The 21,178-nt window shown below is 65.5% G+C and overlaps 3 protein-coding genes across 7 annotated transcripts; 2 read left to right on the top strand and 1 right to left on the bottom strand.

Moving 5' to 3' along the window:
- The first annotated feature begins 1 nt into the window (after nucleotide 1).
- Nucleotides 2-2,894, top strand: PNPO (pyridoxamine 5'-phosphate oxidase). Its single transcript, XM_068996350.1, has 7 exons — nucleotides 2-107; nucleotides 935-1,059; nucleotides 1,133-1,232; nucleotides 1,332-1,385; nucleotides 1,939-2,067; nucleotides 2,147-2,217; nucleotides 2,300-2,894. The coding sequence occupies exons 1-7, from the start codon at nucleotides 63-65 to the stop codon at nucleotides 2,463-2,465; spliced, it is 690 nt and encodes a 229-aa protein (XP_068852451.1). The 5' UTR covers nucleotides 2-62; the 3' UTR covers nucleotides 2,466-2,894.
- PRR15L (proline rich 15 like) lies at nucleotides 2,757-6,126 on the bottom strand. 2 transcript variants are annotated; one of them, XR_011146689.1, is made up of 3 exons: nucleotides 6,000-6,126; nucleotides 4,417-4,873; nucleotides 2,757-2,862 (listed from the first exon to the last, which is right to left on the bottom strand). XR_011146689.1 is itself a non-coding variant. In XM_068996351.1 (2 exons), exon 2 carries the CDS (start codon nucleotides 4,870-4,872, stop codon nucleotides 4,570-4,572), a length of 303 nt encoding a protein of 100 aa, XP_068852452.1. In that variant the 5' UTR covers nucleotide 4,873; nucleotides 6,000-6,126; the 3' UTR covers nucleotides 4,033-4,569. The 2 variants fall into 2 exon arrangements, 1 of the variants encoding a protein (XP_068852452.1); XM_068996351.1 differs by lacking the exon at nucleotides 2,757-2,862 and having other exon boundaries at nucleotides 4,033-4,873.
- Nucleotides 6,127-7,181: 1,055 nt separating this feature from the next.
- CDK5RAP3 (CDK5 regulatory subunit associated protein 3) lies at nucleotides 7,182-20,069 on the top strand. 4 transcript variants are annotated; one of them, XM_068996593.1, is made up of 17 exons: nucleotides 7,182-7,252; nucleotides 7,536-7,593; nucleotides 9,033-9,164; nucleotides 10,002-10,102; nucleotides 10,777-10,825; nucleotides 11,912-12,090; nucleotides 14,408-14,544; nucleotides 15,414-15,561; nucleotides 15,682-15,762; nucleotides 15,869-15,925; nucleotides 16,020-16,076; nucleotides 16,222-16,287; nucleotides 16,391-16,466; nucleotides 16,968-17,056; nucleotides 17,869-18,074; nucleotides 19,700-19,871; nucleotides 19,972-20,069. In XM_068996593.1, exons 1-17 carry the CDS (start codon nucleotides 7,247-7,249, stop codon nucleotides 20,035-20,037), a joined length of 1,680 nt encoding a protein of 559 aa, XP_068852694.1. In that variant the 5' UTR covers nucleotides 7,182-7,246; the 3' UTR covers nucleotides 20,038-20,069. The 4 variants fall into 4 exon arrangements, with proteins under 4 accessions (XP_068852694.1, XP_068852695.1, XP_068852696.1 ...); XM_068996594.1 differs by lacking the exon at nucleotides 15,869-15,925; XM_068996595.1 differs by lacking the exon at nucleotides 16,222-16,287.
- Nucleotides 20,070-21,178: the final 1,109 nt, after the last annotated feature.

The following is a 21,178-nucleotide window of genomic DNA, read 5'->3' as shown; positions in this document are numbered from 1 at the left end:
CGGAGGGGGCGTGGCCGCGTTTAGCCACGCCCCCGGCATGGTGGGGGCTCCGCTCGGCCGCGATGGAGCTGGGGGACCTGCGGAAGAGCTACCGGGGGGACACCGAGGTGGGACGGGGGGACCGGGGGGGTCCTGGCACGGGGGGAGCCCCCAGGCTGTCCCCAGGGTCCGGAGAACCCCCCCTGCCCCCCCCCGTTCCCGAGGATGCCCCCCCCCTCCAGCCAGGGTAACCTCCCACGCGGCCGCTTCCCAGCGTGTCCCCAAAACTCGGGGACCCCTCCCCCAGCCAGGGTGACCCCAAGGCTCGGGGAACCCTCCCGTTCCGTGAGGGTACCCCCGCCACGGTGCTGGGAGTGACCGTAGAACCGGGGTGCCCCCACCCTGAGCTGTCCCCAAGGTCTGGCGTGACCCCCCCGTCCCCCCACCCGGTGCTCGTTGTCTCCTCGGAACTGGGGTGTCCCCCCTTCCAAAACCTACAGGATCTCCTTCCATGTGCTGAGAGTGACCTTGGACCCAGGATGGCTTCCCTTTGTGGTGGTGATGGCGTTGAAACTGGGGTGATCCCCGTCCTAAGCTGTCCCCAAGACGTGGGGTGACCCCAAGACCTGGGGTGACCCCAAGACCTGGGATGGCCCCAAGACGTGGGGTAGTCCCAAGACCTGGGGTGATCCCAAGACCTGGGGTGACCCCAAGACCTGGGATGGCCCCAAGACCTGGGATAGCCCCAAGACCTGGGGTGACCCCAAGACCTGGGATGGCCCCCCCAGCCTGTCCCCAACACCTGGGGTTCCCCCCTCCTTCCACTCGCTGCACCCCCAGTGCTGTGCCCACCCCGTCCCCTGTGCTGGCCGCGCCCCTGAGTGCGATGTGACCCCCTCCAAGTGTCCCCAAAGCCCCGGGTCCCCCCCCTTACAGTGTCCCCCGTGTCCCCCAGGCCTTCGAGGAGCAGCACTTGGCCTCCCTTGACCCCATCGAGCAATTCCGAGCCTGGTTCCAGGAGGCCCTGGACTGCCCGGACATCGGCGAGGTCAACGCCATGTGCTTGGCCACCTGCACCAGGTGACACAGAGGGGTCGCAGGGTGGTCACGGGGGTGCCCTGGGTGCCGTCCTCACCCCGCTGTCCCCGCACAGGGACGGGAAGCCCTCGGCCCGGATGGTGCTGCTGAAAGGGTTCGGGCAGGACGGGTTCCGCTTCTTCACCAACTACGAGAGCAGGAAGGGGAAGGAGCTGGTGAGGGCTGGGGAGGGGGGGGTTTGGGGGGGGCGGATCCCGGATTCCTGAAGCTGGGAGCTTCCTGAAGTTGACAGCTCCCTCCTCTGCCCCCCCCAGGATTCCAACCCCTTCGCTTCCCTCGTCTTCTACTGGGAGCCCCTCTGCCGGCAGGTGAGGAGGGGTCCCCCGGGAGCACGGCCGGATCCTGGGAATGGGGTCGGGCAGGGGCTGCTCCCGCTCCGGGTGGGAATTTGGGGCTGGGGGTCACACTGGGATGGGCCCTGGGTTGAGACAGGGTGGGGGGTGGCTGCGGGTTTTGGGTGGAAAAGGCAGGGATTGGGGTGTTCTGTGTTCGGGAACCCCTTTGGAGCTGCAGGGCAGAGCCCAGGGGATGGTGGTTCCCAGCAGGGATGTGATCCCTGAATTTTGGGTGGAAAAGGCAGGGAATGGGGTGGTTCTGTGCTCGGGAACCCCTTTGGCACCACTGGCGAGATCCTCGAGGATGGTGATCCCCACCAGGGATGTGATCCCTGCGTTTTTGGGTGGAAAAGTCAGGGAATAGGGCACTTCCATACTCGGGAGCCCCTTTGGCACCGCTGACCAGAGCCCAGGGGATGGTGATCGCCACCAGCGATGTGATCCCTGAGTTTTGCGTGGAAAAGTCAGGGAATGGGCGCGGTTCCGTGCTCGGGAGCCCCTTCGGAGCTGTGGGTCCCTGGCCCAGGTGCGGATCGAGGGCTCGGTGAAGCGGCTGCCGGAGGAGGAATCCGAGCGCTACTTCCACTCCCGCCCCAAGGGCAACCAGATCGGGGCCCTGGTCAGCCGGCAGAGCTCCGTCATCCCGGACCGCGAGGTGAGCCCGGCCCTTTCCCTCCGGGAGCAGCCCGTGGGTGCCCCGCTCACCCTCCCCTTCCCCCTTCCCGACCCCGCAGTACCTGAGGAAGAAGAACGCCGAGCTGGAGGAGCGGTACCGGGACACGCCGGTGCCCAAGCCGGACTATTGGTGAGCGCGGGGGCCGAACCCCCCTCCCCAGAACCCCGCCGTGAACACCCCCCCCACCTTGAGCCCCGCGTGTCCCTTGCAGGGGCGCGTACATCGTGGAGCCGGAGGTGGTGGAGTTCTGGCAGGGCCAAAGCAACCGGCTGCACGACCGGATCGTGTTCCGGCGGCTGCGGGACCGCGCGGCGCCGCTCGGGGCCATGACCCACCGGGCACACGGCGACTGGGTCTACGAGCGCTTCTCGCCCTGAGCCCGGCGCTGCTCCCGCTCGGGAATGTCGCCCGTGCCGCCCTCGCCGCCCCCGGCCCGGCCCTCGCGGTGCGCTGGGAGATGGGTTCCGAGCTCCGCCTGTGTCCCCAAATCCATCTGCGACCGCTGCCGGCGCTGCCGGTGGGTAATTAATCGTGTTAATGATTGTGCAGGGTCCGCTTGTGACCCCGGTGACCTCTTCCCCCCCCCCCCCACCCCGTCGCTGTCCTGCTGCTGCCGCCTCTCTTTTTCCGTGTTTCATGTGGAGCTGTGGAATGTGCTCAGTGCCCGGTTCGTTATTGCTGTTATTTAATGAACTTCAGTAACGTGTCGCTCCTGTCGTGGGCCGTGACACCCCAGCCCTCACCCTGTCCCCTCCTCCAGCTGCTTGTCCAAGCCTGGAAGAAAAATAAATCGGGATTTATGTGGAGGCGTGACGGGTTTGGGTTAATACCGGGTTAATATTTACCCAGGCGGGGCCGGGCTCTGCCGGGGCAGCTGTAGCTCGGAGCTGCCGGGAATCCCGGCCCTGGGTGAAACCAATCCCTAAAAACCGCGCCGGTTCCGTGTTTGCCGTCCCGGGACAGGGTCGTGCCAAGGGCTGGCTGTCCCACCCTGGGTGGTGGCAGGGTAGCCCTGGCACGGAGGGCCGGTGGCCACGGGGCTGTGCCATCCTCGGTGCCACTGTCGCAGCCCCCTCAGTGGCTCTGGAGCCTCCCAGCTGTGCCCGTCCCTTGGGAAGAGCCGCCAGGGAGGGACGGGAGGGGACAGGGCAATGCCGCAGGAAGGGGCACAGCCGGGGCTCCCACCCGTGCGGGCACCGGGAGCCCAAATTCCAGGGTGAGGGGGGGCTCATGGACCGAGGGCTTCCTGCTGGGACAGGATCCCGGGATCCCAGCGGGACAAGGAACGGACTGGGAGCAAACAGAGCCGAGGGCGGGGACCGGGGGGGAGGGGGGCCCTGGCACCGGCCCCGTGCCGGGAAACCGGGGCTGGGCTCGGGCTCTTGGCACCCTCCGGCTTTTGTCGGAGCCGGGAAGGGGCTGGAGCTGCGGAGTTCAGGAACAGCCGCACCCCGCGGCGCTGGGAGGGCACCTCGGGCTCCGGCCACCCCCGCGTGTCCCCTTTTCCAGGGGGTCAGGGATTCCCCGGGATGCCCAGGCTCCCAGAGAGATCCCAGAGGGATCCAGAGCTTTCCCACCCTGCCAGGAATTCGGAGAGAAATCCCTGGAGCTGCCCCTGCTTCCAGCCCCGCGTGTTCCCCATCCGCAGGGTCAGGAGCTGGGAGGGCACCGCGGGCTCCGGCCACCCCCGCGTGTCCCCTTTTCCAGGGGGTCAGGGATTCCCCGGGATGCCCAGGCTCCCAGAGAGATCCCAGAAGGATCCAGAGCTTTCCCACCCTTCCTGGCCGGGTTTAGGGATCCGCGGAGCTCTCCCGGAGCCGCCTCCGCTTCCTCGTCCTTCACCGGGTCAGGGATTCCCCGCCATGGCACCGCCCGTACCCGCGTCCCGGAGGGATCCGGAGCCCTCCCACCCTTCCAGGCTGGATCCAGGGATCCGCGGAGCTCTCCCGGAGCTGCCTCAGGCTCGGTTTATTAACCACAGTTAATTAGCAGCGGGCGCGAGGGCTTCCAACATCCCGACCCCCGGCGTCGGCTCCCCGCTTCCAGCAGCAGGGAGCGATTCCCTGGGGAACGCGGCTCCTCCCGGGAGCCCTCCGCGGTCCCCGTGGGGGGATTTATCCCGCAGGGTCGTTCCCTGGGGACAGGGAAGAGTCGCTCGGAGGTGACTCGGCAAGGACGCGGCACCGGCGGCTCCGCAGCCCCTCGGGACTGGGACACGAGCGGCGGCTCGGCCCCGAAGAGTGACGGGAGGAGGGGATCGGGAACGGGATTGGGGCAGAGCCGGGCGGGAGGTGCGGGGAGTGTCCTCATCCTCATCCCAGTACGAACCAGTCAGCGCTGGGGAGCGGGAGGGACGGGCAGCGCCCGGGGGTCAGTCCTGCCGGCTCCTGGATTTTCCCTCGGATAAACTCCATCCCGAGTCCTCTCTGCTCCTGCAGCCCCCCGGACCGGCGTCCCCGGGGGGGGTGACATCGAGCCGGGTCACTTCTCCTCGCGCTCGCCGGCCCCGCACAGGTTGGGATGCTCGGCCAGCGTCGCCCTCACTTTCTTCTTCTCCTTGAAGCGCCCGGAGTGCGAGACCTTGACGTGTTTGCCCTTGGTGCTCTTGTCCACGATCTTCTCCAGGCGGGCGGCGAAGCCGGGTGGCCCCTCCGGGCCGGTCCCCTCCGCGCTGTCCCCTCCTCCCGGGGCCGCGTGCCCGTCGGGGCTCTCGTACAGCACCGTGGGCGCTGCCTGGCGCTTCCGCAGGAACGTCAGCTTCCACCAGCCGTGCCCGTCGGCCATCCTGGAACGGGATTCGGGGATCGTATTCCCTCCTGGAGTTCCCTCGGCCCTCCCCGGGGCTGCCATCCCGGAGCTGGCGGCGATGGATGAAGGATGCGGTGCTTCCTTCCCATCGGGGCGCGATCTCCTGGGGAGCGCCCCGCGGGGACCAGGAGGGGATTTTCCAGGGCTCGGGAATTCCGGAGCGCCGGGAAAAGGCTGCTGGCAGCGCCGGGAGCTGCTGCCCTTATCGGCCACGTGCAGCGGGCACGGAGGGAGGGAGGGAGGGAGCCCGGTGAGCAAACAGGAACAGGAACTGGGGCGCAGGTGGGACCGGGGAGGCGCCGGGAGCGCTGCCGGGGGGTCCCCACCTGCCGCACCCCGGGCTCGGGGCTCGCCTGGCCCCGGTGGGGCCGGGAGGGAGCGCTGGAGGAGCCTGGGAAGGTTCCGGGAAGGCTCCGGAGCCGACCGTGGCTCCAGGGCAGGAACCGAGAGCAGGCGGCTTCCGAGCCGAGCGCTTCCCTGGCCGCGGGCACGGAGAGGATTCCCAGCGCCCTGTCCCGTCCCGGTGCCCAGCCCAGCCCCGTGTTCCCGTCCCGGGCTCCAGCCCAGCCCCGTTTCCCCATCCCGGGCTCCAGCCCAGCCCCGTGTCCCCATCCCGGGCTCCAGCCCAGCTCCGTGTCCCCATCCCGATGCCCAGCCCAGCCCCGTGTCCCCATCCCGGGCTCCAGCCCAGCTCCGTGTCCCCATCCCGATGACCAGCCCAGCCCCGTGTCCCCATCCCGGGCTCCAGCCCAGCCCCGTGTCCCCATCCCGGTGTCCCCATCCCGGGCTCCAGCCCAGCCCCGTGTCCCCATCCCGGTATCCCCATCCCGGGCTCCAGCCCAGCCCCGTGTCCCCGTGGCGCTCCGCCACCAGCGACCCCTCCCCAATGTGGCCTCCTGCACCTCTTTGGGGGGGTTAAACCCCCCTTTTCCCTCTGGGACAGGGGGACAAGGGCACAGAGACTGCGGCCACCACCTCGCTGGTAGCCCCTGTGTCCCCCCACGCCCCCTCCCCCCCCGGAGTGCCAGAGCCAGGCGGGACCATCCCCGGCCGTGTCGCCAGAGTGTCCCCGGGGTTGCCACATCCCATCCCCATCCCGGTACCTGCTCCTGCCGCGCCCGGGGGTCCCGGGGGGGATCCCGGGGGTGTCCCGGGGGGGTCCCGCGGGGCAGCGCGGGCAGGTGCCGCTCACCTGCCGCTGTCCCCGTCAAGGTGAACCCGCTCCCAAACCCCTCCCGCCGGAGCAAACAGCGGGGCCGGGCCAGGCACGGCTGAATATTCATGACGGGGAGCGGTGCCAGCCCTGGGCGGGTGGCCCTGGGTGGCCCTGGGTAGCCCTGGGTGGCCACGGGTGGCCCTGGGTGGCCGTCACCGCCGCGGGCCGGCCGTGGCAGCGCTCGGGGCGCGGCGGCTCCGGGGCACGAGGGTCGGGCACCGGGAGCGGAGGGAATTGCGGCTCCCGGTGGGATCCTCCGAAACCCGCGGCTGCCGGACCGGTTCCTGCTCCCGCTGCTCCCCGCGAGGTCACCGGGATGTGCCCGTGCCGCCACGGGATGTGTCCCCGCGGGGGGATTCCCAGCCCCGCAGGGACACGGGGACACCGCGGGACCCCCGGTGACGCTCCCGGGGGCCGGAGCTGCTCCCCCAGTTAATCCAGCGGGATGATCCCGAGGGATCCTGGTTCTGTCGGGGATTGTCGCTGCCTGAGGGATCTGGGAGCTGCTCCAGGACCCATCCCAGGGGTCCCCAAAGGACCTGGGGTCCCTTTTTGGGGCCGCTGCTGAGGGTCCCAGGGGGATTCCGGCTCTGTCCAGTGGTCCCCGAGGGTCCTTGGATCTGTTCTGGGAGCAGCTGGGGGTCCCAGCGGGATCCTGGCTCTGTGCTGGGGTATCCAGTGGTTCCCAAGGGGTCTGGGATCTGCTCTGGGGGAAACGGGGGATCCCCGCAGGGATCGGGATCTGCTCGGGAGCATCCCGGGGACTCCTGCGGGACCCTGAGGGACGGCTTGAGGGCGATCCCGGGGCATCCCGGCTCGGTGCTGGGGCACCTTGGGACCGGGATTGGGGCCGGGATTGAGACCGGGACCGGGATTGAAACCGGGATTGGGATCAGGATTGGGACCCCCAAACTCCACCGCCAGCTCCGATTGGTCCCTGAAGACCCCGCCCCTTTCCCCTCCAGCCAATCGAAATGCCGGCACGTGGCGCTGCCGCGGCGCTGCCGCCTTCTGATTGGTGGGAAGGCCGTGGTCTTTGGGCGGAGCGCGTTGTGATTGGCTGAGGCGCGGGCGCTGAGGCCGGCGATTGGCTGAGGAGGGGAAGGCGGAAGTGGAGAGGCGGCGACGGGAGAGATGCAGGTGAGGAGCGGGAGCGGGAGCGGGAGCGGGAGCGGGACCGGGACCGGGGAAGGGGAAGGGGAAGGGGAAGGGGATGGGGATGGGGAAGGGGCAGGGTCTGGGTCTGGAAGCGGGACCGAGAGCGGGGAAGGGGCTGGAAGCGGGAGCGGGGAAGGCTCTGGAAGCGGGCCCAGGCCCAGGGGAGCGGGCAAAGCCCGGGCCCGGGCGCTGGAGCGGAAGGTCCCGACCCCCGCCCCACTCCCGGTGCCGGTCCCGGTCCGCATCTCCCGTGTCCTCCCCGCAGGTCGCTCCCCAGGAGTACCAGAATGTGCCCATCGACATCCAGACCAGCAAACTGCTGGGTACGGGAGCTCCTCCCCGTCCTTGGCCTCCCCCGGCTCCCCTCTTCCCTCCAAACCGGGGGTGGGCCGGGAATTCATCCCAGGGTTTGGTTGTCCCCTTGCCCCTCTGGATTTGGGGGAAAAGCCGGGAATTCACCCCAATATTTGGCCCCTCCAACCTCCCCCTTTCCCCTCCAGAACTGGGAATTTATCCCAATATTTGGCCCCTCTTTTCCCCTCCGGATTTGGGGGAAAAGCCGGGAATTCATCCCAATGTTTGATTGTTCCCTTTCCCCTCTGGATTTGGGGGGAAAGCCGGGAATTCATCCCAATGTTTGATTGTTCCCTTTCCCCTCTGGATTTGGGGGGAAAGCCGGGAATTCACCCCAATGTTTGATTGTTCCCTTTCCCCTCTGGATTTGGGGGGAAAGCCGGGAATTCACCCCAATATTTGACCCTTCATTTCCCCTCCGAATTTGGGGGAAAAGCCGGGAATTCACCCCAATATTTGACCCTTCATTTCCCCTCCGAATTTGGGGGAAAAGCCGGGAATTCATCCCAGTATTTGACCCTTCATTTCCCCTCCGAATTTCCGGAAAGACCCGGGAATTCATCCCAATATTCGATCCCCTTCATTTCCCCTCCGGATTTGGGGGAAAAGCCGGGAATTCATCCCAATATTTGGCCCCCTCTTTTCCCCTCTGGATTTGGGGGAAAAGCCGCGAATTCACCCCAATATTTGGCCCCTCCAGCTTCCCCCTTTCCCCTCCAGAACTGGAAATTTATCCCAATATTTGGCCCCTCTTTTCCTCTCCGGATTTGGGGGAAAAGCCGGGAATTCATCCCAATGTTTGATTGTTCCCTTTCCCCTCTGGATTTGGGGGAAAAGCCGGGAATTCACCCCAATATTTGGCCCCTCCAACCTCCCCCTTTCCCCTCCAGAACTGGGAATTCATCCCAATATTTGACCCTTCATTTCCCCTCCGGATCTGGGGGAAAAGCCGAGAATTCACCCCAATATTTGGCCCCTCCAACCTCCCCCTTTCCCCTCCAGAACTGGGAATTCATCCCAATATTTGACCCTTCATTTCCCCTCCGAATTTGGGGGAAAAGCCGGGAATTCATCCCAATATTTGGCCCCCTCTTTTCCCCTCTGGATTTGGGGGAAAAGCCGAGAATTCACCCCAATATTTGGCCCCTCCAACTTCACCCTTTCCCCTCCGATCCCAGGGGTTCCTCCCGGTGTTGGGTCCCCGTGTCCTGGGGGGTGTCCCGGGGGTGTCCCCCATGTCCCGGGGGTGTCCTGGGGGGTGTCCCGGGGGTGTCCCCCATGTCCTGGGGGTGTCCTGGGGGGTGTCCCGGGAGTGTCCCCCATGTCCCGGGGGTGTCCCGGGGGGTGTCCCGGGGGTGTCCCCCTCGCCGTGGCCCCCCCGGTGACCCCGCTGTCCCCATGGCCCCAGACTGGCTCGTGGACCGGCGCCACTGCAGCCGGCGCTGGCGGGACCAGCTGCAGCTGGTCCGGGAGCGGCTCCAGGTGGCCATCCAGGACATGCCGGAGAACCCGGAGATCAAAGAGCTGCTGGAGGGCTCCTGTGAGTGGGGATTTGGGATTCGGGGTGGGGTGTGGGGGGGGGGGGGTCACGCCTGTTCCCAAAGGTTCGGTGGTGGTAGCTCAAAAACTCCCCCAAAACCTCCTGGAGATCCCTCAAAGTCTGCCGGGAACCTCCAAAAACCTCCTGGAGATGCCCTAAAACCTCCTGGGGATCCCTCAAAGTCTGCTGGGAACCTCCAAAAACCTCCAGGAGATGCCCTAAAACCTCCTGGGGATCCCTCAAAACCTCCTGGAGATGCCCTAAAACCTCTTGGGGATCCCTTAAAACTTCCCAGGGATCCAAAACTTCCCAGAGATCCCTCAAAACCTCCCAGGGACCCGCCAGAACTTCCCAGGGATCCCCTAAAACCTCCCGGGAACCCCCAAAAACTTCCTGGGGATCCCACAGAACCTCCAGGAGATGCCCTAGAACCTCCTGGGGATCCCTCAGAACCTCCTGGAGATGCCCTAGAACCTCCTGGGGGTCCCTCAGAACCTCCTGGGGATCCCTCAGAACCTGCTGGTGGTCCCTCAGAACCTGCTGGGGGTCCCTCAGAACCTCCTGGGGATCCCTCAGAACCCCTTGGGAGTCCCTCAGAACCTCCTGGGGGCCCCTCAGAACCTCCTGGGGATCCCTCAGAACCCCTTGGGAGTCCCTCAGAACCTCCTGGGGATCCCTCAGAACCTCCTGGAGATGCCCTAGAACCTCCTGGGGACCCCTCAGAACCTCCTGGGGATCCCTCAGAACCTCCTGGGGATCCCTCAGAACCTCCTGGGGATCCCTCAGAGCCCCCCAGGGCCCCCAGCCCGCCGTGACCCCGTCCCTGCTCCGCCCCAGACCTGCACTACTTCCACTGCCTGCGGATCGTGGAGATCCTCAAGGGCACCGAGGCCTCCACCAAGAACCTCTTCGGGCGCTACTCGTCCCAAAGGATGAAGGTGGGAGCGGCCTCCTCTTCCTCCTCTTCCTCCTCTTCCTCCTCTTCCTCCTCTTCCTCCTCTTCCTCCTCTTCCTCCTCTTCCTCCTCTTCCTCCTCTTCCTCCTCTTCCTCCTCTTCCTCCTCTTCCACCTCATCCTCCTCCTCCATCCCTTTCCTCCCCTTCCTCCCCTTCCTCCTCATCCTCATCCTCCTGTTCCTTCTCTTTCTATTCATCCTTCTCTTCCTCTTCATCCTCCTCTTCCTCCTCTTCCTCCTCATCTCCCTCATCTCCCTCATCCTCCTCCTCCTCCATCCCCCTCTTCCTCTTCTTCCCTTCCTCCTCCCTCCTCCTCTTCCACCTCATTCTCTCCCTCCTCATCCTTCTCTTTTTCTTCATCCTCCTCTTCCTCTCCTCCATCCTCCTCCTTCCTCCTCCTTCCTCCTCCTTCCTCCTCCTTCCTCCTCCTTCCTCCTCCTTCCTCCTCCTTCCTCCTCCTTCCTCCTCCTTCCTCCTCTTCCATCTCCATCCTCCTCCATCCTCCTCCTTCCTCCTCCTTCCTCCTCCTTCCTCCTCCTTCCTCCTCCTTCCTCCTCCTTCCTCCTCTTCCTCTCCTCCATCCTCCTCCTTCCTCCTCCTTCCTCCTCCATCCTCCTCCTCCTCCCATCCCTGCTCACGCTCCCGTCCCTCCCCAGGACTGGCAGGAGGTCGTGTCCCTCTACGAGAAGGAGAACACCTACCTGGGTACGGGATGGGGAGTGGGAATGGGAACGACGAATCCCAGCGGGGTGGGAGCCCCAAGGTGTCCCAGAGAACCCCCCGGGCGGGCGGAATTCAGTCCCTGAACTGGGATGGGAAAGGGGAATTCAACCTCCAAACTGGGATGGGATGGGATGGGATGGGATGGGATGGGATGGGATGGGATGGGATGGGATGGGATGGGATGGGATTTAAGGGGCAGGAAGTGTGGGAATGCCAAATCCCAACGGGATGGGAGCCCTGAGACACCCCGAGGACCCCGTGGATGGATGGAATTCAGTCCCTGAACTGGGATGGGAAAGGGGAATTCAACCTCCAAACTGGGATGGGATGAGACGGGATGGGATGGGATGGGATGGGATGGGATGGATGGGATGGGATGGGACGGGACGGGACGGGATGGATGGGATGGGATGGGATGGGATGGGATGGGATGGGATGGATGGGATGGGATGGGACGGGACGGGACGGGATGGATGGGATGGGATGGGATGGGATGGGATGGGATGGGATGGGATGGGATGGGATGGGATGGGATGGGATGGGATGGGATGGGATGGGATGGGATGGGATGGGATGGATGGGATGGGATGGGATCAGTGGGATGGGATGGGATGGGATGGGATGGGATGGGATGGATGGGATGGGATGGGATGGGACGGGACGGGATGGGATGGGATGGGATCCATGGGATGGGGTCCATGGGATGGGGTCCATGGGATGGGGTCCATGGGATGGGGTGAGGATGGGATGGGATCCATGGGATGGGATCCATGGGATGGGATCCATGGGATGGGATCAGTGGGATTTAAGGGGCAGGAAGTGTGGGAATGCCAAATCCCAGCGGGGATGGGAGCCCTGGGACACGCTGAGGACCCCCCTGGGTGGGCTGGAATCCACTCCCTAAACTGGGCTGGAATCCACCCCCTAAACTGGGCTGGGCCGGGACGGGGAATCCAACCCGCGAGCAGCGACGGCGAAGGACGGGCTTTGCGGGAACGCCGAATCCCAGCGGGACGAGACCCCTGGGGTGCGTGGGGTCCCTCGGGGTGACCCCGCTGTCCCCCCCAGCCGAGCTCTCGAGCCTCCTGGGGCGCAGCATCAGCTACGAGGTGCCGTCGCTGCGGCGGCAGCTGGGGCGCTGCCAGCAGGCGCAGCAGGAGCTGGCGCGGCGCCAGGACGAGTGCCAGCTCGGGGCCGGCGAGCTCCGCGAGCGCTTCCTGGCCTCCTGCCGCCAGTACGGCATCGCCGTGAGTGCCGGGGTGGGCCGGCCCCGAAACGGGCCCGAGAGAACCCCAAAGGGACCTGAGAGAACCCCAGAGGGGCCTGAAAGAACCCCAAACGCACCTTAAATAACCCCAAACGGGCCTGAGAGAACCCCAAAGGGATCTGAAAGAACCCCAAACGGGTGTAAAATAACCCCAAAGGGGCCTGAAAGAACCCCAAATGAGTGTAAAATAACCCCAAACGGGTGTAAAATAACCCCAAAGGGGCCTGAAAGAACCCCAAAGGGACCTGAAAGAACCCCAAAGGGGCCTGAAGGAACCCCAAATGGGTGTAAAATAACCCCAAACGGGTGTAAAATAACCCCAAATGGGCCTGAAAGACCCCCAAACGAGCCTGAAAGAACCCCAAAGGGGCATAAAATAACCCCAAATGGGTGTAAAATAACCCCAAACGGGCCTGAGAGGACCCCAAACAGGTGTAAAATAGCCCCAAACGGGTGTAAAATAACCCCAAAGGGACCTGAAAGACCCCCAAACGAGCCTGAAAGAACCCCAAAGGGGTGTAAAATAACCCCAAAGGGGTGTAAAATAACCCCAAAGGGGCCTGAAAGAACCCCAAAGGGACCTGAAAGAACCCCAAATGGGTGTAAAATAACCCCAAAAGGGCCTGAAATAACCCCAGATGGGCCTGAAATAACCCCAAACAGGCCTGAAATAACCCCAAATGGGCATAAAATAACCCCAAATGGGCATAAAATAACCCCAAATGGGCCTGAAAGAACCCCAAAGGGGCGTAAAATAACCCCAAACGGGTGTAAAATAACCCCAAATGGGCCTGAAATAACCCCAAACGAGCCTGAAAGAACCCCAAATGGGTGTAAAATAACCCCAAATGGGCCTGAAAGAACCCCAAACAGGCCTGAAATAACCCCAAAGGGGCATAAAATAACCTCAAATGGGTGTAAAATAACCCCAGATGGGCCTGAAATAACCCCAAATGGGTGTAAAATAACCCCAAATGGGCCTGAAAGAACCCCAAATGGGCCTGAAATAACCCCAAACGGGCCTGAAAGAACCCCATAGCAGACCCTAAAACAGCCCTAAAATAACCCCAAAGGAGACCCCAAAATAAGCCCTGCGCAGACCCTAAAACAGCTTTAAATAACCCCAAAGCAGACCCTAAACCAGGCCTAAAATAACCCCAAACAGACCCCAAATAACCCCAGGAGAGCTCCCCAAAACTGACCCTAAAGCAGCCCCCCCCAGCTGCCCAGAGGGGTCACACTGGGACCGGGGTGTCCCCAGGGTGTCCCAGGATGTCCCCAGGGTGTCCCTGTAGTGTCCCCGATGTCCCCAGGGTGTCCCAGGATGTCCCCAGGGTGTCCCCGATGTCCCCAGGGTGTCCCTGGATGTCCCCGGGGTGTCCCAGGGTGTCCCTGGCTGTCCCCAGGGTGTCCCCAGGGTGTCCCAAGATGTCCCCAGGGTGTCCCCAGGTATCCTCAGGGTCTCCCCGCGTGTCCCCAGGGTATCCCCAGGGTGTCCCATGGTATCCCCCGGCTGTCCCCAGGGTGTCCCCAGGGTGTCCCGGGGTGTCCCAGGGTATCCCCAGGGTGTCCCCGTGTGTCCCACAGTGTCCCAGGGTGTCCCCGGCTGTCCCCAGGGTGTCCCTGCATGTCCCAGGCTGTCCCCAGAGTGTCCCAGGATGTCCCCAGGGTGTCCCAGGGTGTCCCCGGCTGTCCCCAGGGTGTCCCGAGTATCCCCAGGCTGTCCCCAGGGTGTCCCTGTGTGTCCCAGGCTGTCCCCAGGATGTCCCCAGGGTGTCCCGGGGTGTCCCAGGGTATCCCCAGGGTGTCCCTGCAGTGTCCCCAGGGTGTCCCCATGTGTCCCAGGGTGTCCCCGTGTGTCCCTGCATGTCCCAGGCTGTCCCCAGAGTGTCCCAGGATGTCCCCAGGGTGTCCCGAGTATCCCCAGGGTGTCCCCAGGGTGTCCCTGCAGTGTCCCAGGGTGTCCCAGGGTGTCCCAGGCTGTCCCCAGGGTGTCCCCGGGGTGTCCCCGGCTGTCCCCAGGGTATCCCCAGGGTGTCCCAGGATATCCCCAGGGTGTCCCTGTGTGTCCCCGGCTGTCCCCAGGGTGTCCCCAGGGTGTCCCTGTGTGTCCCAGGCTGTCCCCAGGATGTCCCCAGGGTGTCCTGGGGTGTCCCAGGCTGTCCCCAGGGTGTCCCCGGCTGTCCCCAGGATATCCCCAGGGTGTCCCAGGGTGTCCCCAGGGTGTCCCAGGGTGTCCCCAGGGTGTCCCCAGGGTGTCCCTGCAGTGTCCCCAGGGTGCCCCCGGCTGTCCCCAGGGTGCCGACGTGCGCCAGGAGCTGCTGGCGCTGGTGCAGGAGCTGCCGGCGCTGCTGTCCCGCATCGGGGCCGGCGCCAGCGCCCTCGGGGAGGCCATCGAGCTGTACCAGGCCTGTGTGGCCTTCGTGTGTGACAGGTAGGGACAGACCCCGAGCGGCCCTGGCACCCCAAAACACCCCTAAAGCCCCCAAACCAGCCCCTATCCACACAAAACACCCCTAAACCCCCCCAAACCAGCCCCTATCCACACAAAACACCCCTAAACCCCCCCAAAACAGCTCCTATACCCCTAAACCCCCCCAAACCAGCCCCTATCCACACAAAACACCCCTAAACCCCCCCCAAACAGCCCCTATCCACACAAAATTCCCCTAAACCCCCCCAAAACAGCTCCTATACCCCTAAACCCCCCCAAACCAGCCCCTATCCACACAAAACACCCCTAAACCCCCCCCAAACAGCTCCTATACCCCTAAACCCCCCCAAACCAGCCCCTATCCACACAAAACACCCCTAAACCCCCCCAAAACAGCCCCTATCCACACAAAACACCCCTAAACTCCCCAAAACAGCTCCTATACCCCTAAACCCCCCCAAAACAGCTCCTATCCACACAAAACACCCCAAAACACCCCCAAACCAGCTCCTATACCCCAAAACCAGCTCCTATCCACACAAAACACCCCAACCCCCCCAAAACCAGCTCCTATCCACACAAAACACCCCTAAACCCCCCAAAACAGCTCCTATACCCCCAAACAGCTCCTATCCACACAAAATACCCCAAAACCCCCCCAAAACCAGCTCCTATCCACACAAAACACCCCTAAACCCCCCAAAACAGCTCCTATACCCCCAAACCAGCTCCTATCCACACAAAACACCCCAACCCCCCCCCCCCCCACAAACCAGCCCTAATCCCCCCCCCAAACCAACCCCCGCTCCCCCCAAAACGCCGGGACCGGGGCTGCTGGGGTGTCCCCCTCACCGCCGTCCCCTCGGCAGCCCCGGGGCCGAGGTGGTCCCGCTCCTGCGCTTTGTGGGGTGCCATGGGAACACCACGGTGTTCCAGTGGCGGACGGGGCGGCAGCCGCGCCGGGTGGAGCGGCCGGAGCTGCGCCAGACCCCGCAGGAGCCACCCCAGCAGGACACGGTGGGTCCTGGCAGGGAAAGGGAGGGGGGACGGGCAGCGGAGACCCCAAATGGCTCTGCTGGGCGGTTTTGGGGTCGCGGCTCAGGGCGGGTTTTTTGGGGGGGGCTCTTTTTCCTACAGATTGATTGGGGGGATTTCCCGGCGGAGCCGCCTCAGGGTGGGGACGTCGATTGGGGGATCACGGTGGAGCCCAGTCCGCAGGTGGGTGGCATTGCCCGGGGTCAGGGGTGTCCCTGTGTCCCCAAATCCCCCCTGTGTCACCATGTGTCCCCCCCTGTGTCACCCTTTGTCACCCTTTGTTCCTCAGGGGGGCGATGGCATCGATTGGGGTGACGGAGAGAAGGGGACGATCACCAGTCCGCAGGTGGGTGGCATCACTTGGGGTCAGGGGTGTCCCTGTGTCCCCAAATCCCCCCTGTGTCACCCTGTGTCACCCTTTGTCACCCTTTGTTCCTCAGGGGGACGATGGCATCGATTGGGGTGACGGAGAGAAGGGGACGATCACCAGTCCCCAGGTGGGTGGCATCACTTGGGGTCAGGGGTGTCCCTGTGTCCCCAAATCCCCCCTGTGTCCCCAAATCCCCCCTGTGTCACCCTGTGTCCCCCTGTGTCACCCTTTGTCCCCCCCTGTGTCACCCTTTGTCACCCTTTGTTCCTCAGGGGGACGATGGCATCGATTGGGGTGATGGGGAGAAGGGGACGATCACGGTGGAGCCCAGTCCGCAGGTGGGTGGCATTGCCCGGGGTCAGGGGTGTCCCTGTGTCCCCAAATCCCCCCTGTGTCCCCAAATCCCCCCTGTGTCACCCTGTGTCACCCTTTGTTCCTCAGGGGGACGATGGCATCGATTGGGGTGACGGAGAGGGACAGGAGGGGACGATCACGGTGGTGGAGGCTGGAACTGAGGGTGAGCAGGGCTGGGGGGTCCCAAGGGGGGACAGGCAGCTCCCACCCCCCATGTTCCCATTTCCCAGTGCCCCTGGACACCACAGAGGGGTCTGGGGATGGGATTTGGGGTGATGCTGAGGTGGATTTGGGGTCCCATCCCTTCATCCCTCACTGCCCAGTGCCCCTGGACACCACAGAGGGGTCTGGGGATGGGATTTGGGGTGATGCTGAGATGGGTTTGGGGTCCCATCCCTTCACCCCTCACTGCCCAGTGCCCCTGGACACCACAGAGGGATTTGGGATTGGGGCAGAGGGTGGGATTTGGGTGCTGGGCAGGATTGGGGTGCCCTGGGGTGATGCTGAGCTGGGATTTGGGGTCCCATCCTTGCTCCCTTGCACCCCTCATCCCCACACCACAGAGAGATTTGGGAATGGGGCAGAGGGTGGGATTTGGCTGCTGGCCAGGGGGTTTTAGGTACCCTGGAGTGATGCTGAGATGGTTTTGGGGTCCCACCCCCAGCCCCCGAGGGGGTCGCCCGCGGCTCGGACGCGCTGACCCTGCTGGAGAACCCCGAGACGCGGAACCAGTTCATCGACGAGCTGATGGAGGTGGGCCTGAGGGGATGGCCACTGGCCCTGCCCCTGGGGTGGCCCCGGGGCTGAGTGACCCCATGGCTGAGTGACCCCATGGCTGAGTGACCCCGGGGCTGAGTGACCCCCATGGCTGAGTGACTCCATGGCTGAGTGACCCCCATGGGTGAGTGACTCCATGGCTGAGTGACCCCATGGCTGAGTGACCCCCATGGCTGAGTGACCCCATGGCTGAGTGACCCCATAGCTGAGTGACCCCGGGGCTGAGTGACCCCATGGCTGAGTGACCCCCATGGGTGAGTGACCCCATGGCTGAGTGACCCCATGGCTGAGTGACTCCATGGCTGAGTGACCCCATGGCTGAGTGACCCCATAGCTGAGTGACCCCCATAGCTGAGTGACCCCATGGCTGAGTGACCCCCATGGCTGAGTGACCCCATGGCTGAGTGACCCCCATAGCTGAGTGACCCCCATAGCTGAGTGACCCCATAGCTGAGTGACCCCCATGGCTGAGTGACCCCATGGCTGAGTGACCCCATGGCTGAGTGACTCCATGGCTGAGTGACCCCGGGGCTGAGTGACCCCATGGCTGAGTGACTCCATGGCTGAGTGACCCCCATGGCTGAGTGACCCCCATGGCTGAGTGACCCCATGGCTGAGTGACCCCCATGGCTGAGTGACCCCATGGCTGAGTGACTCCATGGCTGAGTGACCCCCATGGCTGAGTGACCCCATGGCTGAGTGACCCCGGGGCTGAGTGACCCCGGGGCTGAGTGGCCCCATGGCTGAGTGACCCCATGGCTGAGTGACCCCATGCCCCGTCCCCACAGCTGGAGCTGTTCCTGGCGCAGCGGCTGATGGAGCTGGAGGACGAGGCCGACGTGGTGGCCATGAGCCAGCTGCAGCTGGCCCCGGCCGTGCTGCAGGGCCAGAGCGGCGACCGCGTGCGGGCCCAGCTGGCCACGGCCCGGGAGCTGCTGGCCCAGCTCTGCTCCCGCAGCGTCCAGCACCTCTGCATGATCCTCGCTTCGCCCAGGTGCCCGAAAGTGCCCCAAAACGGGCCCAAAACAGCCCCCAAACAGACACTAAAATAGTCCTAGAACACTCCCTAAACAGCCCCTAAACAGCCCCAAAATAGGCCCTAAAAAAACCCCAAAACAGCCCCAAAACAGCCCCAGGGGATGGAGAGGGGTCAGCGCCGGGGAGCGGCCGTGGGGACTGGGGGAGAGGGTCTGGAGGGGGAGGTGTCCCTGTGTGGGGATGACCCCTGGCCATACAGGGGTGGCTGAGGGTCCCTGGCTGTCCCCTGGCCGTGTTGGGGTGGCTGAGGTGGCCCTGGCTGTCCCCTGGCCGTGTTGGGGTGGCTGAGGTGGCCCTGGCTGTCCCCTGGCCGTGTCAGGGTGGCTGAGGGGTCCCTGGCTGTCCCTGGCCATGTCGGGGTGGCTGAGGTGGCCCTGGCCATGCAGGAGGGTGGCTGAGGTGGCCCTGGCTGTCCCTTGGCCGTGTCAGGGTGGCTGAGGTGGCCCTGGCTGTCCCTTGGCCGTGTCAGGGTGGCTGAGGTGGCCCTGGCTGTCCCTTGGCCATGTCGGGGGGTGGCTGAGGTGGCCCTGGCCGTCCCTGGCCATGTCAGGGTGGCTGAGGTGGCCCTGGCTGTCCCCTGGCCATGTCGGGGGGTGGTTGAGGTGGCCCTGGCTGTCCCCTGGCCGTGTCAGGGTGGCTGAGGTGGCCCTGGCCGTCCCTGGCCATGTCAGGGTGGCTGAGGTGGCCCTGGCTGTCCCCTGGCCATGTCAGGGTGGCTGAGGTGGCCCTGGCTGTCCCTTGGCCGTGTCGGGGTGGCTGAGGTAGCCCTGGCTGTCCCCTGGCCGTGTCGGGGTGGCTGAGGGTGGCCCTGGCTGTCCCTTGGCCGTGTCAGGGTGGCTGAGGTGGCCCTGGCTGTCCCCTGGCCGTGTTGGGGTGGCTGAGGGGTCCCTGGCTGTCCCCTGGCCATGTCAGGGTGGCTGAGGTGGCCCTGGCTGTCCCCTGGCCGTGTTGGGGTGGCTGAGGTAGCCCTGGCTGTCCCCTGGCCATGTCGGGGTGGCTGCGGTGGCCCTGGCCATGCAGGAGGGTGGCTGAGGTGGCCCTGGCTGTCCCTTGGCCATGTCGGGGTGGCTGAGGTGGCCCTGGCTGTCCCCTGGCCATGTCGGGGGGTGGCTGAGGTGGCCCTGGCTGTCCCTTGGCCATGTCGGGGGGTGGCTGAGGTGGCCCTGGCTGTCCCTTGGCCATGTCAGGGTGGCTGAGGGGTCCCTGGCTGTCCCTGGCCATGTCAGGGTGGCTGAGGTAGCCCTGGCTGTCCCTTGGCCATGTCAGGGTGGCTGAGGTGGCCCTGGCTGTCCCTTGGCCATGTCGGGGTGGCTGAGGTGGCCCTGGCTGTCCCCTGGCCATGTCGGGGGGTGGCTGAGGTGGCCCTGGCTGTCCCTTGGCCATGTCGGGGGGTGGCTGAGGTGGCCCTGGCTGTCCCTTGGCCATGTCAGGGTGGCTGAGGGGTCCCTGGCTGTCCCTGGCCATGTCAGGGTGGCTGAGGTAGCCCTGGCTGTCCCTTGGCCATGTCAGGGTGGCTGAGGTGGCCCTGGCTGTCCCTTGGCCATGTCGGGGTGGCTGAGGTGGCCCTGGCTGTCCCCCCAGGTACGTGGAGCGGGTGACGGCGCTGCTGCGGCAGAAGCTGCACCAGGCCGAGCTGCTGCTGGCCAAGAGGGACGCGCTGGCCCAGAAGCGCCGCGAGGCGCTGGCCGAGCAGGCGGCCCTGGAGCCCAAACTGCAGCGGCTGCAGGAGAAGACCAGGGAGCTCCAGAAACTGGTGAGGGAGGGGTGGAGACCCCACAAGACCCTCCCTGCACCCCGAATTTGCCCCTTCCCACCCCACAAGGCCCCTGAGCCCCTCGCTGTGTGTGTTGCAGATCGAGGCCGACATCTCCAAGCGCTACGGGGGGCGGCCGGTGAACCTGATGGGCATCAACCTGTGAGGCTGAGGGGGGGTCCTGCCCCTGCCCACCCCCTGCCCACCCCCTGCCCACCCCTGGCCGCGGGCTGGCGGTGAATAAACCCACGTTTTCCTCCCAAATCGAGCTGGAGTTGAGGCGGGGCAGAGAAACCCCCTCCCCAAAAAGGTCTGGGGGGGGGGCTCGGGGCCACCAGAAGCCCGCGCCCGGTCCTTGGGGCGGCCGTGCTGGGGGGATCCCGGCGCTGGGAGGGGGCGGTCGGGTTTTAATTTCAGAGCGGGTGACCCACGGCCGGGTGGGGCCGGCGGTGCCGCCGGGTGGGCCGGACCGGGCCGGACTGGGCTGAACTGGGCCGGACTGGGCTGAACTGGGTCGAACCGGGCTGGACTGGACCGGACTGGACCGGACTGGGTCGAACCGGGCCGGACCGGGCCCGACTGGGTCGGACTGGACCGGACTGGGTCGAACTGGGCTGAACTGGGTCGGACTGGACCGGATCAGGCCGAACCGGGCCGAACTGGGCCGGACTGGGTCGGACTGGACCGGACTGGGTCGAACCGGGCTGGACCAAGCCGGACTGGACCGGACTGGGTCGAACCGGGCCGGACCGGGCCCGACTGGGTCGGACTGGACCGGACCGGGCCGAACCGGGCCGAACTGGGTCGGGCTGGATCGGACTGGGCCGAACCGGGCTGAGCTGGGCCGAACCGGGCCGGACCGGGCTGAACTGGGCCGAACCGGGCTGAACCGGGCCGAACCGGGCTGAACTGGGCCGAACCGGGCCGAACTGGGCTGAACTGGGCCGAACCGGGCTGAACTGGGCCGAAACGGGCCGGACCGGGCTGAACTGGGCCGAACCGGGCTGAACTGGGCCGAACCGGGCCGGACCGGGCCGAACCGGGCTGAACTGGGCCGGACTGGGTCGGACTGGACCGGACTGGCTCGAACCGGGCCGGACCGGGCCCGACTGGGTCGGGCTGCATCGGACTGGGCCGAACCGGGCCGAACTGGGCCGAACCGGGCCGGACCGGGCCGAACCGGGCTGAACTGGGCCGGACTGGGTCGGACTGGACCGGACTGGCTCGAACCGGGCCGGACCGGGCCCGACTGGGTCGGGCTGCATCGGACTGGGCCGAACCGGGCCGAACTGGGCCGAACCGGGCTG

Source organism: Aphelocoma coerulescens, chromosome 27 (assembly GCF_041296385.1).
Source record: "Aphelocoma coerulescens isolate FSJ_1873_10779 chromosome 27, UR_Acoe_1.0, whole genome shotgun sequence".
NCBI lineage: Eukaryota > Metazoa > Chordata > Aves > Passeriformes > Corvidae > Aphelocoma > Aphelocoma coerulescens.
This window is presented reverse-complemented; position numbering and strand designations above follow the sequence as displayed.

Bases quoted from the DNA above. Each gene is read 5' to 3' on its own strand.
- PRR15L (XM_068996351.1), bottom strand. From the start codon at position 4,872: ATGGCCGACGGGCACGGCTGGTGGAAGCTGACGTTCCTGCGGAAGCGC.
- PNPO (XM_068996350.1), top strand. From the start codon at position 63: ATGGAGCTGGGGGACCTGCGGAAGAGCTACCGGGGGGACACCGAG. The intron at 1,386-1,938 runs GTGAGGAGGGGT...TCCCTGGCCCAG, and splicing joins GGGAGCCCCTCTGCCGGCAG to GTGCGGATCGAGGGCTCGGT. The intron at 2,068-2,146 runs GTGAGCCCGGCC...CCGACCCCGCAG, and splicing joins CCGTCATCCCGGACCGCGAG to TACCTGAGGAAGAAGAACGC.
- CDK5RAP3 (XM_068996593.1), top strand. The intron at 10,826-11,911 runs GTACGGGATGGG...TGTCCCCCCCAG, and splicing joins GAAGGAGAACACCTACCTGG to CCGAGCTCTCGAGCCTCCTG. The intron at 16,288-16,390 runs GTGGGTGGCATT...TTTGTTCCTCAG, and splicing joins CGGTGGAGCCCAGTCCGCAG to GGGGACGATGGCATCGATTG.